This window comes from Elephas maximus, chromosome 1 (genome assembly GCF_024166365.1).
Source record: "Elephas maximus indicus isolate mEleMax1 chromosome 1, mEleMax1 primary haplotype, whole genome shotgun sequence".
Classification (NCBI taxonomy): Eukaryota; Metazoa; Chordata; class Mammalia; order Proboscidea; family Elephantidae; genus Elephas; species Elephas maximus.
In genome coordinates, this window is record NC_064819.1 from 367,985 (window position 1) to 387,831 (window position 19,847).

General features: G+C 40.3%; 1 protein-coding gene across 6 annotated transcripts in view; it reads left to right on the forward strand.

The window, feature by feature from the left end:
- PHLDB2 (pleckstrin homology like domain family B member 2) overlaps positions 1–19,847 on the forward strand; it is a 333,291-nt gene that overhangs the window by 190,390 nt on the left and 123,054 nt on the right. For all 6 annotated transcript variants that reach the window (XM_049875765.1, XM_049875785.1, XM_049875770.1 and 3 more), the window contains one exon: positions 5,223–6,571. In XM_049875765.1, the coding sequence (XP_049731722.1) occupies positions 5,223–6,571 (1,349 nt within the window). The remainder of the gene's footprint in view (positions 1–5,222; positions 6,572–19,847) is intronic.

The following is a 19,847-nucleotide window of genomic DNA, read 5'->3' on the forward strand; positions in this document are numbered from 1 at the left end:
TGCTGCCACTGGTCACCACAGAAAATTCCTCCCGCAGAGTTCATGGAAAGAATGGCACAGCTTCTGAGGGACTGCTTGAGTAGTCTGAACCCAATTCCATGCCATGCTTACCTCCTTTCCTCTTCATGTTGCCATGTTGTAAACATCACTGAGGAAAAAACCAGCTTGTGGACCACCAGCGGTCTGGGAGAGCTTTGAACACCAGGCCTCTACCATTGTCTGTGACAAAAAAAATGTGCCCAGAATCTGCATCTTGGCTCCCAGGGCCTTTGCAGGCACAGGAATAGACTCAAACTTTGTTATAAAGTGGAAATATTGACTCCACCCTCCTGCTATCTTTTGAGGTTATTTTTTCCTGAATTTTCTTCTGAGATCCACATCCCTCCCCCATTTTTCAATAATATGAAGTGAATTTCTGCTTTCCTATCATTTGCTCTTGCAAACCCATTTTGATTAAAAAAAAAAAAAAAAAGTTGCTGTCAAGCCGATTCCAACTCACAGCGACCCCACGTGTGTCAGAGTAAAGCCGTGCTGCCTAGGGTTTTCAATGGCTGATTTTTCTTTAATAGATTGCCAGGCCTTTCTTCTGAAGCAGCTCTTGGTGGACTCAAACCTCCAACTTTTCAGCTGTCTTAGTTATCTGGAGTTGCTGTAACAGAGGTAGAAGTGGATGGCTTTAACAAATGGAAGTTTATTTTCTCACCGTTGAGGAGGCTAGAAGTCCAAATTGAGAGTGCCGGCTCTAGGGGAAGTCTGTCTGTCTCTATCAGCTCTGGAGGAAGGTCCTTGTCTCTTTGGCTACTGCTTCGTGATTGCTTGGTGATCTCTCTGTGTCTTGGCGCCTGTCTTACCCCATCTGTTCTGTGTCTGATTGTTTAATCTCTTTTATATCTCAAAAGATGTTGACTCAAAAGAGTCAAAAGACTCAAAATACAGCCAAAAGATTCAAAAGAGATTGATGCACTGTACTAACTCTGCCTCATTAACATAATAAAGACACGCTATTACCAAATGAGATTATAACCACAGACACAGAGGTTAGGATTTATGATAGGGAACACAGTTCAATCCTCAACACAGCCAAGTGTGTTAACCATTTCCCTACCCAGGGACTCCCTGCTTTGATTAATTCGTGTTATACTGAGCAGTCCTAAGGAGTGTCTCTACATGGCAAAGGAGAAGGATGGGCAAGTACTATGTTGTGTACTTTAGGAATGCCCCAGACTCTCTTGGTACAAATTACCTGGGTCGTTTCATTTAGAGAGGCCAGACTTTAAGTCCCTGATACAACAAAACAAACACTTATTTTTTAACTTTGCTCCCTGGGTGTGTTTTTTATTACCTTAAACCCAAGATCACCCTAGCTCTGGCAGTCACATCTGTGTAAATTCACTGCTGTGCTGTTTTATAATTTGAATGGAATCTCTTTCGCTGTATGGCTATTTGGTATAAATGGAGCCGGAGAACCATATCTGAATACAAATGCCAAAATTGTGCCCAAGAGGAAAGAGTCTACCAAGAAACTTTAAAAAAATGGTCCTTGAGATTGGCTTTTCTAAATCCTTTTCTTCTCCAGGGAAAAAGTACTATGATTTTCCGTGTCATCTTTTAGAGGTCTCTGGCTTTTGGCATTTTCTGATTGACAAGGAGGTGCTGTACATTTCTGGCAGTAAAATAACAAGAGTGCTGCAGGGATTAAATTTATGAATTGGAAGGTAAACCCAAACGTTTCGACACACATTAACTTCTTTCCTGTTTAGACTTCGCAGTCTTGTCTTTTCTCTCAGATGGGCACCAGGTGCCGTCTTCCTTTCTCCAGGCCCATTCTTTGGGTGTGCCTGCCAACAGCTGTATCCCTTCAAGGCCCCAGGACTTTTTTGCTTCCCCAATAACATAATGCAGTGATCTTATAATTTCATTGAGACCTCTTTTTTGTTTAGATTAAATGTACCAAAACCAAACCCATTTGCTGTGGAGTTGATTCGGGAAACCCGAAATAAACACACCAGTTGTAGATCAAGAAGACAGGCTGTAAACCTTGGAGTCTTCTTTAGCTCTTTTTTTTTTTTTTTTTAACACATGTTAACACAGATCTTTCTTTCCCGCTTTCTTGTTTGGCACCTTGGAAACGCCCCTTGCAGTGTTTCCTTTCAACCCCCACCACGCTGGCCCTTCCTCTTCTTTCTTCTCCTAAACTCAGCCCCAGTCTCTGATGCGTTCTGTCTGTCGTGCTGCAATCACCCACTCCCTCCCTGTTGCCTAGGGAATTATACCCAAACTCCTCCACTTTGTTCTCCAACCTCCTTCCTCTGTTCTCCTTGTCTACACCCTAATCTTCCCTCACACTGCATTACTGGCCATCTACTTCCAAAAAATCAGCCATCGAAAACCCTATGGAGCACAGTTGTACTCCCACATACATGGAGTTGCCATGAGTCGGAATAGACTGGATGGCATCTGGTTATAGTTTTATTAGCCCAAATAAAGAGGGAGTGAAGCTTGGTCATGTTTCGTGCAGACAATTAAGTGGCACTTGCGTCTGTAATCAAATTCAACTATATTAATAATGTCATGTAGACTTTATCATCTCAAATGACACCAATATTTTATACTTTTAAGTCAAAAGTTAAACTTTTAAATGCCCATTTTGACTTGAGATCTTCAATCCTTTAATTCAATACTGTTAGAATAAATGTTTAAAATGCAGAATTTAGGTTCCCTGCTTAGCATTTGGCTTCTGTGTAATACCATTTGCTCTGGCTTGCTTTCTGGATTGGTGTCTGCACATTGGGAGAACACCTTTTCTAACTTAGTTCTAGTCCCCACTTCCTATGCACTAATCCAAAAACCACAAAATAATAAATGTTAGAGAGGTTGTGGAGAGACTGGAATACTTAGGGGCAGCTGGTGGGAATGTAAAATGGTACAGTCACTTTGGAAGTTGATTTGGCACTTATTTAAAAAGCTAGGAATAGAACTACCATAATATCCAGGAATCCCACTACTTGGAATATATCCTAGAGAAATAAGAGACATCACACGAATAGATATATGCACACTCATGTTCATTGCAGCACTGTTCACAATAGCAAAAAGATGGAAACAACCTAGGTACCCATCAACAGACAAATGAGTAAACAGATTATGGCACATACACACAATGGAATACTATGCAGTGATAAATTGGAATGATGAATCTATGAAACATCTCACAACATGGATGAATCCGGAAGGCATTCTGCTGAGTGAAATTAGTCAGTCACAAGAGGACAAGTATTATATGAGACCACTATTATAAGAACTCAAGAAAAGGTTTAAATACAGAAGAAAACATTCTTTGATGGTTAAGAGGGTGGGGAGGGAAGGCCAAGAGAATTCACTAACTAGACAGTAGACAAGAATCATCTTAAGTGAAGGAAAGGACAACACACAGTACAGGGGAAGTCAGCACAACTGGACTAAACCAAAAGCTAAGAAGTTTCCTGAACACAGCCAAACATTTCGAGGGACAAAGTAGCTGGGGTGGGAGTCTGGGGACCATGGTTTCAGGGGATATCTAGGGTAAATAGCATAACAAAGTTTATTAAGAAAATTCTCTGCACCCTACTTTGGTGAGTGGCATCTGTGGTATTAAAAGCTTGGGAGCTGCCATGTAAGATGCATCAAGTGGTCCCAACCCACTTGGAGCAAAGGAGAATAAAGAACACCAAAGACACAGGAAAATATCAGCCCAACAGACAGAGGGGCCACATAAACCAGAAAGTCCATCAGCCTGAGACCAGATTAACTAGATGGTACCCAGCTACCACCAATAACCGCCCTGACAGGGAACACAGCAGAGAGTCCCTGATGGAGAGGGAGAAGAGTGTGGAGGAGAGCTCAAATTCACATAAAAGAACCAGACTTAATGGTCTTACTGAGACTGGAGGAACCCCTGAAGCCATGACCCCCAGACATTCTGTTAACCCAGAACTAAAACCATTCCTGAAGCTGACTCATCAGACAAAGATTAGACTGGACTATAAAACATAATACTCGTGAAGAGTGTGCTTCTTAGTTCAAGCAGATACATGAGACCAAATGGGCGGCTTCTGTCCAGAGGCAGGATGAGAAGGCAAGAAGGGACAGGAGCTGGTTTGAGGGACATGGGAAACCCGATGGAAGGGGATGTGCTGTCACATAGGGATTGCAACTAATGTCACATAACAATATGTGTCTAAATTGTATGAGAAATTAATTTGAGCTGTAGACTGTCAGCTAAAGGACACACACACACACACCAAAGCTTAATGCTTGAGGCAGACATTTTTTTACCAGTTAAGCCAAACTATTGTTTGGTTTTAAGAAGACTTCAGGGGACGTTTTTGGTTTAAGGCTTAAAGATTATCTCAGGGCAATAGTTCAGAGATTCATCCAACCTTCGTGACTCCAGGAAGTCTGGAGTCCATTAGAATTTGAAATTCTGCTCTGCTTGTTCCCCCTTTTGATCAAGATTCTTCTATAGGATCTTTGATTAAAATATTCAGTAACGGTAGCCGGGCACCATCCAGTTCTTCTGGTCTCATGGCGTGGACGCAGTTGTTCATGGAGGCAATTAGCCACACATTCCATTTCCTCCTTCTGTTCCTGACTCTCCTTCTCCTCTTCCTCCAGGTGAATAGAAGCCAATTGTTGCGCATTGGAGGTCACAGCCCTTTTTGAAAGAATCATTTCCAACCTTCATGTTATTGATCAATGTCTAGTACAAAACTTGCTCTCTCTCCCAGAATGTGAATTTTGTTCCCTCAGAACTTTATTTCTGAGTGGTTAATGATTCTAGCAGAGACCCCTAAAGAAAGGCTCATTGCATGATCCCCTTGGGTATTTGCTAGGTATTCGGGAAGCAGGTTTTCCGCCAAGCACTACAACACTAAAGAGAAGTTGCCTTTCTTACTGTACTAGCCTAATCCTGCACATGTACCTCGTTAGAAATGTGTTTCCCTCAGATGTCACTGATGCCCTCCTGACTTATCGTCCTTTTGTACAAAATACATTCCAGATCAGTGGTTTTTAGTCTACCATTTGCAGTACAGTTTTACTACATTTATTAGTAAAACAGAGTTTGTGTTTGTTAGTTATATTTGTTTAGACTGTAAGACTAGTTGTCCTGATGTAGACTGGTGAGTGTTTTATTTATTTATTTTTTTAGTTAAGTAAAACTTTCTCATTTTTTTCTTTTCCAGGTTCCAACAAGATTATGGCAGAGCACAGCCAAATGCAAAAGCGGCTGGATTTCCAAAATGGTAGCTTAGAGGAAGGTCTTGAAGCAAATTCCCTTGAGAGCAATCCCCTAAACGTGATGGAGAGCCTAAGCCAGAAGAAATACTCTTCCAGTCTGAGATTTAAAGCCAATGGAGACTACTCTGGCTCCTATTTAACCCTCTCACAACCTGTGCCTGCTAAGAGAAGCCCTTCTCCTTTGGGAACCAGTGTCAGAAGTAGCTCCTCATTGGCCAAAATCCAGGGAAGCAAGCAGTTCTCTGGTGATGGCACTGACAGAAATCTTTCCACGAAGCCTCCCACTCCTTCAGTCAGCACCTCACCCTCCCTCGGTGGTTATCTGCTTGGCAGAGTGGAATTGGATCATTATACTGGTCGGGACAGTGAAAGGTCCTTGAGGGTCTCAGAAAAGTTCCCCTATTCCAAATATAGCTCAAGGAATAAATCCCACGACAATGTCTACTTTCTGGGAGGACCGGAAGGTCGAAAGGCATCTGGCTCCCTCCTGGCCATGTGGAATGGAAATACCCTGATTGATACCAGCCCCTCTCCCATCAGCAGATCAGGAGCGGCAAGCATGCCTTCTAGCCCAAAGCAAGCCAGGAGAATGAATGCTCAGGACAACCTGACGCTTCAGCCCAAGTTAACCAGACACAAGGAGCTCACATCTGAAAACATCGGTTTGAGAACCAGGAAGTATTCGGGCAGCAGCCTGAGTCACATGGGAGCGTATAGCCGGTCCCTTCCCAGGTTGTACAAAGCCACAGAAAATCAGCTGATGCCTCTCAGTTTGCCTCCAAGGAACTCTCTGGGCAATTCTAAACGCACTAGACAGGGAGAAAAGGATCTACCTCATAGCATAATAGACAATGACAATTACCTTAATTTTTCTTCTTTAAGCTCAGGGGCTTTACCCTATAAAACCTCTGTGTCTGAGGGCAGTCCTTATGTAAGCTCCATCCTCAGCGTCCCTGCCAGTCCCCGCGTGGCTCGGAAGATGCTGCTGGCCTCCACGTCCTCCTGTGCCTCTGATGACTTGGAGCGGGCTCCATACTCAGGGACAAGCCCTAATCATTCCTTTCTTCCCGGAGAGCCGGACAGAGTGTTTGCGGCCGGGAGGAACTACTCCTGTGGGTCTGTCGAGTTTGATGATGCTGATTTGGACAGCCTCAGACAGGCCTCAGGAACCCCCCAGCCTGTTCTTCGGGAGCGAAAAAGCAGCATTAGCTCCATTTCAGGACGCGAGGACCTGATGGATTATCACCGGCGGCAGAGGGAGGAAAGGCTCAGGGAACAGGAGATGGAGCGATTGGTAATCTTCCTTCATCTGATCGGGATTTACCATCTCAAGCGCTGCTTTCTCAGGCAGCCTTGATGGCAGATTTCAAGGGTATACCAGGGGGTGTAGACTTTCCACGTGCTCCAACACTGCTGTTTTTAATCCCTTTTTAGATTTTTCTCCTGCTATCCTTCCTCCTTCCAGATCACTACTATTAGTCCTCTATAAGTATTTTTTTGAGAAGCCCTCGTGGTGCAGTGGTTAAGCATTCAGATGCTAACCTGAAGGTCAGCGGTTGGAGCCCTGTGGGAGAAAGATGTGGCACTCTGCTTCCATAAAGATGGAAGCCTTGGAAACCCCATGGGGCAGTTCTGCTCTGTCCTATAGGGTCTTTACATGTCATTGACTCGATGGCAAAGGGTTTGTGTTAATAGGTATTTTGAAGACCTATATGGGGCCCTGGTGCCATAGTGGTTAAGAGCTTGGCTGCTAACCAAAAGGTTGGCAGTTCGAATCCACAAGCTGCACTTTGGAAACTCTATGAGGCAGTTCTACCCTGTCCTGTAGGGTTGCTGTGAGTGGGAATTGACTTCACGGCAATAGGTTTGTGTTTTGATATGAGCCCTGGTAGCACCGTGGTTAAGAGCTTGGCTGCTAACCAAAAGGTTGGCAGTTCGAATCCACCAGCTGCTCCATGGAAACCCTATGGGGCAGTTCTACTCTGTTCTATAGGGTTGCTATGAGTCAGAATCGACTGGAAGGCAACAGGTTTGAGGTTTTTTTTTTTGGGTTTATGTGTGCCTAATATGTGGTGGGGTGGGGGGTGCCTAATGTTATATTTCGGAAACCCTAGTGGCATAGTGGCATCAGGCACTCCTTGGAAACCCCATGGGGAGGTTCTACCCTGTCCTATACGGTCACCATGAGTTGGAATTGACTCGAGGTCAACAGGTTTGTGGTTTTTTTTTGTTGTTGTTTTAATATTATATTTACTTATTCTACAGCTGAATAACTTAGAATTATTGTAAATTCTTGAAAAACTCTAACACAGGTAGTTGTGAATTTTACTGATTTCTTTCAAACCTTACAAACTTTTAAGACAATAAGAAAACACTGATTTGTATTATTTATATTGTCATATTTGCGTGTGTATGGCTGACAGAAATAGACAGCCAAGTCATGACTCAGCAGGAATTATGCGGTGCATTTTTCTGTAGGTTAAGTCGTCTAGGGAGCTGAAGGATAGTCTCATTAGTTCTCAACCTCTTCTCCATACCTTTTGTGGGAGTGCACACACATGCGCCCACGTGCACCATGGTTTCTTCAGCCATGCTTCTTACTACAGAAAGTGATTCCCAACTCTACATACTCAGGAAAGTTATTGGGTTGTCTTTTTCTGTTTAAAACTATTTGTGCTTATCGTGGACAATATTGAAAGTAATAAGAAAGGGTAAAACATCCTTTGAAAGTCTGGTAAATGAGAACACACTACTGCATTTTCCTTTCCTTTTTCTTGTAAGCATAGTTTTTGTCTGTTTGTTTACATTTTAGAATGAATACATATCAGAGATTTATTTGACTCATTAATGAGGGAACCAGTAAGATGGTAAAGCTAGTTCCAAAACGTATAGGGAAAACAGAAGTATTTTAGTTATTAAAAGAAAGTTGAAATAAAATTTCTGGATCATGCACAAAACTAGTTAATGATCTACAGTAAGGCGGTAACATTGTAACCTTTGGATTATAATGGACAGAAACCATTTGCATTAATACAGGAAAAAATTTGAAATTTTATAACAACAAGAATTTATATCACTCTCAGTTTTCTGTAAGTTATTATCCTTACAGAATTCTTGAATTTCCTAATCAATAATAGTGAAAGCAAATAAATATACATACCCTTAGAAAGTAGATAATCTTTGGGTGGGTCTGTTATCTGTTAGATAGTCCTCTCATCTGCCAATCCAGCTTGTTACTATAAATGATTTCCAGACATTATTCACGGAAACAAAGAAGTGGGTCATTGTGTTTGGTTGTAATTTATTGACATAAGTTCAGAAGAAGTCTTGACTAGCATATAAAAGCCTTCTTGTATATGGATAACAAGCCTGGAGCCATCCTGTGCTGAACAATTATTATTAATAAAGCCAGAGAACTGACTTTTGACTATTAAGGAACCTAGGAGACCATTTTCAATGGCTTCCAGCACACCAGAGATACGTCTTAAATCCCCTTACTCTTCTGTTCAGAGGATAGGAACACAAACATTAGAGATTCACCTTTACCGGCTCTTATCTTCATTACCTATAAGTGTTGGTAAATTTCTCCTTTTTTTAGGTCCTTCAAATCTGCTAAGGTTCCTGGCAATGCAGAAAGTGACCTTCATTACTACCTGTAAGGTTAGGGCGGTATAAGCTGTAGACAGTTCCCAGTTCATCTTCTTGGAGGTGCTTTGTGGGTACTGCCCCGTATGTCATGTTATAACCCCTTTTCCTTAATAGTGGGCTTGTTGTGTCTGATGAAAGGAGGCTTATTTTTAAATATGACATTCCATGTGTGGCCCTGGTTAATAGCCTGTTTCTCTGATTACATCCTAGTAGAAGAGAGGTCCGATTCTTACTGAGCCTATGCAGATAACTCTATTGCCATTAAAAAGTAAAGCAGTTCAGAAAAAGTTATTTGTGCCTGAATTCTCAGGGATCAACAAGAACAAGCTACCATTAAAAAAAAAAAAGTTTCATTTAGTTTGCAAAATCACAGCCAGCTAAAGGCTTTCCTCATTAGAAAATCGAACGTTAATAACACCAATAATATTCCAAAACACATATCCATATTTAGAAGGTAGATTTCCATTATCAGCTTAATCAGTTCTATGTAATTCATTCTTGCTTCTCCCTCATTACCTTGATTTCATGAAATCATCTGTTTCTGGACTAAAGAGTTTTGGAAACCTGATTTAGTTGCCTGGTACTGTCTCGTAGTGATCGGCGTAGTGCTAGATCGAAAGCCTGATGCCAGAAGTCTCTTCTTTGAAATAGCAAGAGTTAAGAGTACCTGGTAAAGCTCTACCCACCAGCCTCTGTGACTGTCTTTCTTTGTTAAAGGTACATTCTGGTCTGCATTTTGCAGCGAGTCTTCAGGTAAGCAGGAGAGGAAAGTGGTGACCACTTGGTGACAAGAGTGATGACCATGGTTAATTTGTTACAACAACAACCAGTGTCAGAGTGAAGGACAGCTGACCTCTTCCATCAGGGCATCAGACATTGGTCTTATTTAATCAATGTTTCCCCTGAGAGCTAGAAAACATTCCAGAGGGGGAAGGTATTGATAAATATCTGGGGTCATTCTGTAAAGTATACAGTCTCTGAAATTTATTTATGTTAATAATATTGTACCTGTACAAATTATCCTAGGGAAGGCTGAGTTTCCCAGTTCATTTGACAGAGCTTCCTATGCGGTTGCTAAGATAGCAGTGAACCATTTAAATTAAGGGGCATACCAGACAAATCTATTTTTATCATCCGTATTTTTTTAAGGTTAAAAAACAAATCTTGCCTCGGAGTCTTCTGGGCAAACCTGAAGATAGTTTAGGTATAAATGATACCTTGAAAAAAAAAAGTTTTTTTTTTTTTTTTTCTGAATTTAGGGACTGATCTTAGGATGGAAAAACCAAATACTAATCAGAGGAGATATATCAGATGCCTGAGAAAAACGAATGCTTGCATTGTGGCTACCTAACAATCAAAAAAAAAAAAAAAAAAAATTTTTTTTTTTTTTTTAATAATCAAAGTAGCAACAGGGTATTTTATAATAAGTATAATAAGTAAGAAGCCTTAAATTGCTCAGAAATGAGGACCTTTTTTTTTTTGTTGTTGTTGCTTTAAATATTCTAGGATATATCCTGGTTGGAAACCCTGGCGGCGTAGTGGTTAAGTGCTACGGCTGCTAACCAAAGGGTCGGCAGTTTGAATCCCCCAGGCACTCCTTGGAAACTCTATGGGGCAGTTCTTTTCTGTCCTGTAGGGTCGCTATGAGTCAAAATCGACTCCACGGCACTGGGTTTGGTTTGTTTTTTTATACCCTGGTTAACAGAAAGCACAAGAAATTACCCTTGTAGATACTGAATCTCTGCTCTCTGGGCAGATTCCATTAGGAAATAACCCTTACAGCCATTTGTAAGCTGGTTTCTCCAAGATGAGTTTGACATTTCAACCGAGATAACTGCATTCCAGTTTTACATTAATAGGGCGTTTGTCACACATTCCATGTTTTAAGGAGCCCTGATGGTGCAGTTTCTGAGAGGTTGGCTGCTAACCAAAAGGCTGGCAGTTCGAATCCACCAGCCGCTCCTTGGAAACCCTAAGGGGCAGTTCTACTCTGTCCTATAGGGTTGCTATGAGTCGGAATTGACTGGATGGCAATGGGTTTGGTTTTAGTCCAAGTTTTTAAAAAATTACTTCATTAATAAACTCGTCAAGCCTGTATAATCTTTGCCAAAATGTTAACATTTATTACTTCTTTATAGGCTAGCTATTTGCAGGTATTATAAACCAAGGCAAATAAAGTTCTCTCCCTACACACCTACAATTTTCTGGTTCCTTCTACTTTTGTCCTTCACTGTCCTCTTTCACGTTCTGGAACAACCAGACATTTTAAGACAAAAGTACTTAACTAAAGACATTGGGAATTATGTTTAAGTTGACACATCACAGAAAAACAATTGCTTTTGATAATAAAAATTTTGTCATGATCATAATCCAATTGAGTTGAATACAAATTTTATATTTTTCTTAATCTTAAATATTATATGGAGGTAATACTAGCTTATTTTTTTCAGTAAACTCCCGTAAGACATTTTAAAAGTTCAGATAAATTAGTCTCTTCATGATAAAACCAATCCAGTTCTTATTTAAAAATGAAATTCCACTTGTATTTTACTGCACACTCATAAAACAAGAAAAACACATGAGTTGTTTTTAAAGCCAATGAAATGCAGAGATTATCAAACAATATCGTTAATATGACACGCAAGTAAAATTATACTGAAGATCACTCAAAAACGGTTGCAGCAACTGCCAGAAATTCAGGCCTGTTTCAGAAGAGGATGTGGAACCAGGGATATCATTGCTGATGTCAGATGGATCCTGGCTGAAAGCAGAGAATACCCGAAGGATGTTTACCTGTGTTTTATTGGCTATGTAAAGGCATTCGACTGTGTGGATCTTAACAAATTATGGATAACATTGGGAAGAATGGGAATTCCAGAACAATTAATTGTGCTCATAAGAACCTGGACATAGACCACGAGGCAGTCATTCGAACATGACAAGGGTATACTTTGTGGTTTAAAATCAGGAAAGGGGTTCCTCCAAGTTGTATCCTTTCATAGATCAAGAGGCAGTTGTTCGGACAGAACAAGGGGTTACTGCGTGGTTTAAAATTAGGAAGGGTGTGTGTCAGGGTTGTATCCTTTCACCATACTTATTCAGTCTGTATGCTGAGCAAATAATCCAAGAAGCTGGACTATATGAAGAAGAATGGGGCATCAGGATTGGAGGAAGACTCATTAACAACCTGCAATATGCAGATGACACAACCTTGCTTGCTGAAAGTGAAGAGACTTGAAGTACTTACTGATAAAGGTCAAAGACCACAGCCTTCAGTATGGATTTCACCTCAACATAAAACAAAAAGCCTCATAACTGGGTCAGTAAGCGACATCATGATAAACAGATAAAAGGTTGAAGTTGTCAAGGATTTCATTTTATTTGGATCCACAATCAACACCCATGGAAGCAAAAGTCAAGAAATCAAACAGTGCATTGCATTGGGCAAATCTGCTGCAAAAGACCTTTTTAAAGTGTTAAAAAGCAAAGATGTTACCTTGAAGACTAAGGTGTGCCTGACCGAAAAAAAGACCGAAGCCATGGTATTTTCAATTGCATCATATGCATGTGAAAGCTGGACAATGAATGAGAAAGGCCAAAGAAGAATTGATGTTTTTGAATTATGGCTTTGGCAAAGAATATTGAACATACCATGGACTTCCAGAAGAAAGAACAAATCTGTCTTGGAAGAAGTGTAGCCAGAAGGTTCCTTAGAAGCAAGATTGTCAAGACTTTGATGTACTTTGGGCATGTTATCAGGAAGGATTCATCCCTAGAGAAGGACACCATGCTTGGTAAAATAGAAAAAAACCAAAACCAAACCCACTGCCGTCAAGTGATTCCGACTCATAGCGATCTTAAAGGACAGAGTAGAATCGCCCCATAGAGTTTCCAAGGAGCACCTAGGTGGATTTGAACTGCCGACCTATTGGTTAGCAGCTGTAGCACTTAACCACTACACCACCAGGGTTTCCAGTAAAATACAGTGTGAGAAAAAAAGGAAAACCCTCAACGAGATGGATTGACCCAGTGGCTGCAATAATAATGGACTGAAACATAGCAACAATTGTGAGGATGATGCGGGGTTGGGCAGTGTTTCCTTCTGTTGTACGTAGGATCACCACAAGGTGAGTCGTAATCGACTTGATGGCACCTAACAGCAGCAACAGCAAAGACAAGTTATCAACTCAGTCCGATTTATGTAAAGATTCACTTTGATTGTGCAAGTTGTTTTCTAATAGAAAAACAAATGCTTTGAGTTCTGGTGAGAAAGGTCTTTTTCTTAAAAGGTGAGCACATTTAAAGTATTAGATTTTTGTTTCATTTTCTAGCAATTGTAGGAATGTTAGATTTATTTAAGTGCTTATGAGTATCTATACACCAATCAAGATAGCTCTTTTAATTTATTATCCTCAGGAGGCGGGAAAATATTTCACCCTCACACAGTGATTTTTTCCTCAGGTCCAAAGGCACAGACTTAGAAAGAGCTTATAGCAGAAGTTGTACAGCTTCACCTACATGTCTAAAGTAAACACTGGAACACAAACCTCACTGTTGCAGATCACAAGAGGCTGGTCACCTTTTATTGGACACACAATATTTTGCTGAACGTTACCTTCACACTCTATTCTCTACGGGCTTTGTTTTCCTGACTGTGCTTTTTTGTTTCTGATTCTTGGCCAAGTATGATCCTGGTTTTGGTTTGAACACAACCCATAGTTACTCGGCTCTGATGGCAGTGATGACCGGGAATCTGGTTTGTGGTCTGACCATGTGGTGAGCTCTATCTGATAGAACAAGAATCTGGTTTTGGTCATGTGACAGACGACAAAGGGTCTGTGGCTCATCTTTTTTCTGTTTTTTATTCATGAGCCCAAATCAGGATCATACTTGGCCAAGAATCAGAAACAAAAACAGAGAGTCTGGAAAACAAAGCCTGTAGAGAATAGAGTGTGAAGGTAATATTCAGCTGCCATTTGGAACTTACTCCTGGAGCCAAGAAAAAAAGTTCCTGCGCTTCTGGCTTATGAGGTATTTTTTTTTAAAAAAACAAACCAAACCCGTTGCCATAGAGTTGATTCCAACTCATAGTGACCTTATAGGATAGAACAGAACTGCCCCCTATGGTTTCCAGGAAGCACCTGGTAGATTTGAACTGCCAACGTTTTGGTGAACAGCCATGCCCCTTAACCACTGTGCCACCAGGGTTTCCTGTGAAGTACAGTTCCGGGTAATATGGTTTAACTGACTCTACAAGGTGAGTCCACTTGTACATTTTAGGGGGACTTCTAAATTGTCAAAGCATAATTTTCAAAAAGTAAACACGACACATTATTCTGTAAGAATAGACTCATAGAACTTATTCATTCTGTATTTGTACACTATAAAAGTGTAGAATGAATAGCTGCCAAAGATACACTTAACTCATCAATGAGGGGACCTAGTAGGATGAAGCTGGTTTATAAGCATCATTTCTGTAGAGTTTTTGCTTAGGTGTGATCATACCAGTGTTTCTTCTTGCTTTTTTTACTTATTCAATCTTTATTTGGAAACTCAAGGTAATTATATTGAATATTAAAGCTTGAACCTAACTATGAACCTCCAAGGACCTACTAATGAAGCATAATTTTTCTTTGAATCTACACTAAATGGTTTCCAACTGCTAGAGAGTATTTGTGATGTTTAATTTTGTTTTTTATAATGTTTGTTTCTTTCTCTCAGTTACTAATTCTGCTTTTGTTGTTATGCCAGCCGTTTCTTTCTTCTATACGATTTTAGAAACCAGATATCAAGCCTTTTTTAAAAATGGTGTAGACTAAGAGTTACTAAGTGCAAGAGAGTCCCATGTGAATGTCGTGTGTGTGCCTTAGTTCAGAGACCTTGTGGCATCGCCGGGCTGGTCACTTTAATGCCCTAATGTGAGCTGTGTTGGAAGTAGGAGACGTTAGTGGATAAGGGATCTCTGGAGGGCTGGAATGCTGATGATTTGACAAATTAGCTGTTCTAGAATCTAAAGAAATCTTTCAAAAGTAGACAGGATGTTCTTTGATTCATCTCCTTTGATAATTGTACCTGCATCCTCCCAGTAAGCCAGAGGTAGTGATGGCCATCTTGTGTATCTTATGGTCCAGGGCAGTTTAAGTCACTTTAAAAAGAAAAGGGTGGTAGTGGGGGGAAACCTAAAACAAATCCTACTGCTGTTAAGATTATTATTAGGTTACCTTTCCATAAGTGACTGTAGACTATTGTGGAAGGAATCCTGGTGGCACAGTGGTTAAGGGCTCAGCTGCTAATCAAAAGGTCAGCAGTTCGAACCCACCAGTGGCTTTGTGGGAGAAAAGACCTGACAATTTGCTTCTGTAAAGATTGTTACTCTTGTTAGGTGCCGTCAAGTCTGTTCCAACTCACAGCCACCCTATGTACAATAGAAGGAAACACAGCCCAGTCCTGTGCCATCCTCACAGCCCATTATTGCAGCCACTGTATCAATCCATCTCATTGAGGGTCTTCCTCTTTTTCTCTGAGCCTTTACTTTACCGAACATGATGTCCTTCTCCAGGGACCTATCCCTCCTGATAACATGTTCAAAGTACGTGAGACAAAGTCTCACCATCCTCACTTCTAAGGAGGATTCTGGCTGTACTTCTTCCAAGACAGATTTGTTCATTCTTCTTGCGGTCCATGGTATATTCAATATTCTTCACCAACACCGTAATTCAAAGACATCGATTCTTCTTCGGTATTCCTTATTCAGTGTCCAGTGTTCACGTGCATATGAAGTGATTGAAAATGTCATGGTTTGGGTCAGGCACACCATAGCCATCGAACTGACATCTTTGCTTTTTAATACTTTAAAAAGATCTTTTGCAGCAGATTTGCCCAATGCAATGCATTGTTTGATTTCTTGACTTCTGATTCCATAGGCATTAATAGTGGATCCAAGTAAAATGAAACCCTCGACAACTTCAGTATTTTCAATATTTATCCTGATGTTGCTTATTGATCCAGTTATGAGGATTTTTGTTTTCTTTATGCTGAGGTATAATCCATACAGCCTTGGAAACCCTATATGGCACCTCCACTCTCTCTGTCCTGTAGGGTGGCTGTGAGTTGAAATTGACTGGATGGTGACGGGTTTGGTTTGGGTTAATAACAACAATTTTTAAAGCAGCCATTCAGTAATCTGCCTTCTCTCACTCCCATGCCTTGGTGAGATGGTTTATAAGGTCTAGCTTAGAAATAGAATGCAAGCCACAAATATGAGCCAGGTATGTCATTTAAAATTTTCTGGTAAGCATGTTTAAAAAAACACAGGTGAAATTAATTATGATAATAGATTCAATAGCTGATGCTATAAAACCAGCTGCCTATTGTCTAAGTAAACAGCCTTTCTTGGTTTTTAATAAGAATAAATCTTCAGCCAGAAAGTAATATAAAGAATGTTATCTGTGGTTAGATCACCTTGGCTCTTTGGAGTATAAAGCAAGGACTTCCTCTCTGCAGCTTTTAAACAGCAGATTGATGTAGTCATCAGTAAATATCGAAGGAGTCAATTATTAGCAAATTGGGGTTGCCACCTGTCTCCAGTTAACTGAGAGTTAAACAGTTATCACGTCTTTTTTATATCTTCTTCTTCAATTAGATAGATGGGCAGAAAAGTAATGAGAAGAGAATTGGCGTTTAGCAATAACCTAATGGTTCAACATTGGGAAAACACAGAGCAGAGTCCTAATGTCATCCTGTGTTACAATATTCTATGGCAGTTGCTGTTAAAAGCAGTTTTTTCTGTACTTGAAAGCAAACCCAAGGCTCCTGTTACAGTGACAGTACAAATCATTGCCTCTTGATGGTGCCATGCATTTAAAAATCCCTGCTCAGAATTTCAGGGGTGTGTGTTCTGAACCTTGTCATAGTTTAGATTCTCCAGCTGAATGCTAAAACGTAGAAGGTAACTTTAGACCAAACCAAGGCCCCGTATGCCACCATGTCAGTTACAGAAGGCTCATTCTTCTTTAAAATGATAAATCAGTACAGAAACATTTGTAATGAAGTATTAAATAAATCTTATAAATAAAGTTTATAGAAAAAACGTACGGCAGAGATGGAAGTTGACCGTATAGTATATTGATGTTAACAGGTGCATTGGAGCGGGACGATGAAAAAAAACTATTGATATTTCATAGGAAAAATGGTACCCATATTTGCTGTCAAAATACTTAGTATACCTAAAAACAGACTATTTATTGAGCTACTCTGCTTTTTAATTTCTCATCAAGTAATAGGTTTAGTGGCTGTGCTGGGTAACCTGTTGCCATCGAGTCAATTCTGAGTCATAGCTGCCCTAGAGGACAGAGCAGAACTGCCCGATAAGGTTTCCAAGGAGCAGCTGGTGGATTCGAACTGCTGACCTTTTGGTTAGCAGCTGAGCTCTTAATCACTGCACCACCAGGACTCCAGTGCTGGAGAGTTATGTCAATTTTTCTTCCCCATTTCTAGAAAAGTTGATGAGAATATTTGCTATAGAAGATATTTTAAAGTTTGAGATTAATTTTTCTAAAAAAAAAAAAAATTTAAGACAAGTAGAAACACAGATCACTTTTTAATGGAAGACTTTAATTCAGACATCTCAATGAGCAGGTTAAATACTATTAGAATTCACTTTTAAAGTTATTTTTTAAATAACCTATTTTTTTAAATAACTTATTTCATCGTCATTGAGAATATACACAATTCAACAATTTCCACATGTACAGTTCAATGGTATTGATTACATTCGGGTTATGCAACTATTCTTACCCTCCTTTTCTGAATTGTTGCTTCCACGTTAACATAAACTCATTGCCCCATGAGTTTCCTCTCTAATCTTCAGAGTTTCTGTTGTCAGTTTGATCCCATACAGACAGTTCTTTAAGAGAGCACTATGCTCAAAGCAGACTTTCTTTTCTAATTAGGCTAAACTATTGTTTGGGTTAAAGACGACTTCAGGGGATATTTTTGGTTTAAGGTTTAATGATTATTTTAGGGCAGCAGTTTCAGGGGTTTATCCAGCCTCAATGGCTCCAGAAAGTCCAGATAGAAGGCAGATTTTTTGTTAAAATTTTTATTTTTAGATAGTTGTAGTTTTACATGCCATTATCAGAAAAAATACAGAGAGCTCCCACACACCCTTTACCCAGGTTGCCCCAGTGGTAATTTCTTGCAAAGTCAAAGTACAATATCACAGTCAGGATACAGTCAAGATACAATTAATTGATACAGTTAAGATACGGGTACCACAAAGATACCTCATGTTGCCCTTATATAGCTATACCCATTTCTCTCTTACCCCACCCCCTTGTTAACCCTTGGCAACCATTAATCTGTTCTCCATTTCTGTAATTTTGTCGTTTAAAGAAATGTCATATAAATGGAGTCCCATGGTATGTAGCCTTTGGGACTAGTTTTTTACACCCAACATATTTCTCTGGAGATTCATCCAGGTTGTTGCATGTTTTAATAGTTCATTACTGTTTGTTGCTCAGTAGCATTCTGTGGTATGGATATACCGTAGTTCGTTTAACCTTTCACTTGTTGAATGACGTGGGTTTTTCCCAGTTTTTAGCTATTATAAATAAAACTGATATGAACATCCATGTACAGGTTTCTCTATAAATACAATTTTTTTTTTTTTCTCTGTCTGAGATAAAAGCCTGGGAATGTAAGTGCTGAGTTGTATGGTAGTTCCATGTTTAGCTTTTTTAAAAACTGCCAGACTGTTTTCCACCAGCAGGGTGTGATTGATCCCTTTTGTCCACACGCTCTACAGCATTTGGTGTTGTTGCTTTTTTATATTTTAGCCATTCTGGTAGGTGTGTAGCGATAATCATTATGATTTTAATTTGGATTTTCCTGATGACTAATCATGCTGAGGAAACCCTGGTGGCATAGTGGTTAAGAGCTACGGCTGCTAACTGAAAGGACAGCAGTTTGAATCCACCAGGCGCTCCTTGGAAACTCTGTGGGGCAGTTATACTCTATCCATTAGGGTTGCTGTGGGTCGGAATGGACTCCACAATGGGTTTGGTTTTTTTTTTTTGGTTTAATGATGCTGAACATCTTTTAATGTGCTTATTTGCCATCCATCTGTATATCCTTTTTTAAATTAACTAATTATTTTATTTATTGTGCTTTAAGTGAAAGTTTACAAATCCACTCAGTCCATCATACAAAAACTTATACACACCTTGCTGTGTACTCCTGGCTGCTCTCCCCCTAATGAGACAGAACAGTCCTTCTCTCCACCCTGTATTCCCCGTGACCATTCAGCCAGCTTCTGTCCCCCTCCCTCTGCCTTCTCATCTCCCCTCCAGACAGGAGCTGTCCACATAGTCTCATGTGTCTACTTCAGCCTAGAAGCTCACTCCTCACCAGTATCATTTTCTGTCTTACAGTCCAGTCTAGTCCCTGTCTGAAGAGTTGGCTTCAGGAATGGTTCCAGTCTTGGGCTAACAGAGAGTCCAGGGACCATGACCTTTGCGGTCCTTCTAGTCTCAGTCAGACCATTAAGTGTGATCATTTTACGAGGATTTGAGGTCTGCATCCCACTGTTCTTCTGCTCCATCAGGAATTCTCTGTTGTGTTCCCTTTCAGGGTAGTCATTGGTTGGAGCTGGGCACCATCTACTTCTTCTGGTCTCAGGCTGATGTAGTCTCTGGTTTATGGGCCCTTTCTGTCTCTTGAGCTCACATTTACCTTGTGTCTTTGGTGTTCTTTATTCTTATTTACTCCAGATGGGTATATATCCTTTTTGATAAAATGTGTATTTGGATCTTTCACGCATTTTCTAATAGGATTTTTTTAGGGGCTCGAATCAATGGCAGACAACATCAACAATGTTTTTGGATTATCTATTTTGTCTTCTTAACGTACGTGTTTATCTTTCC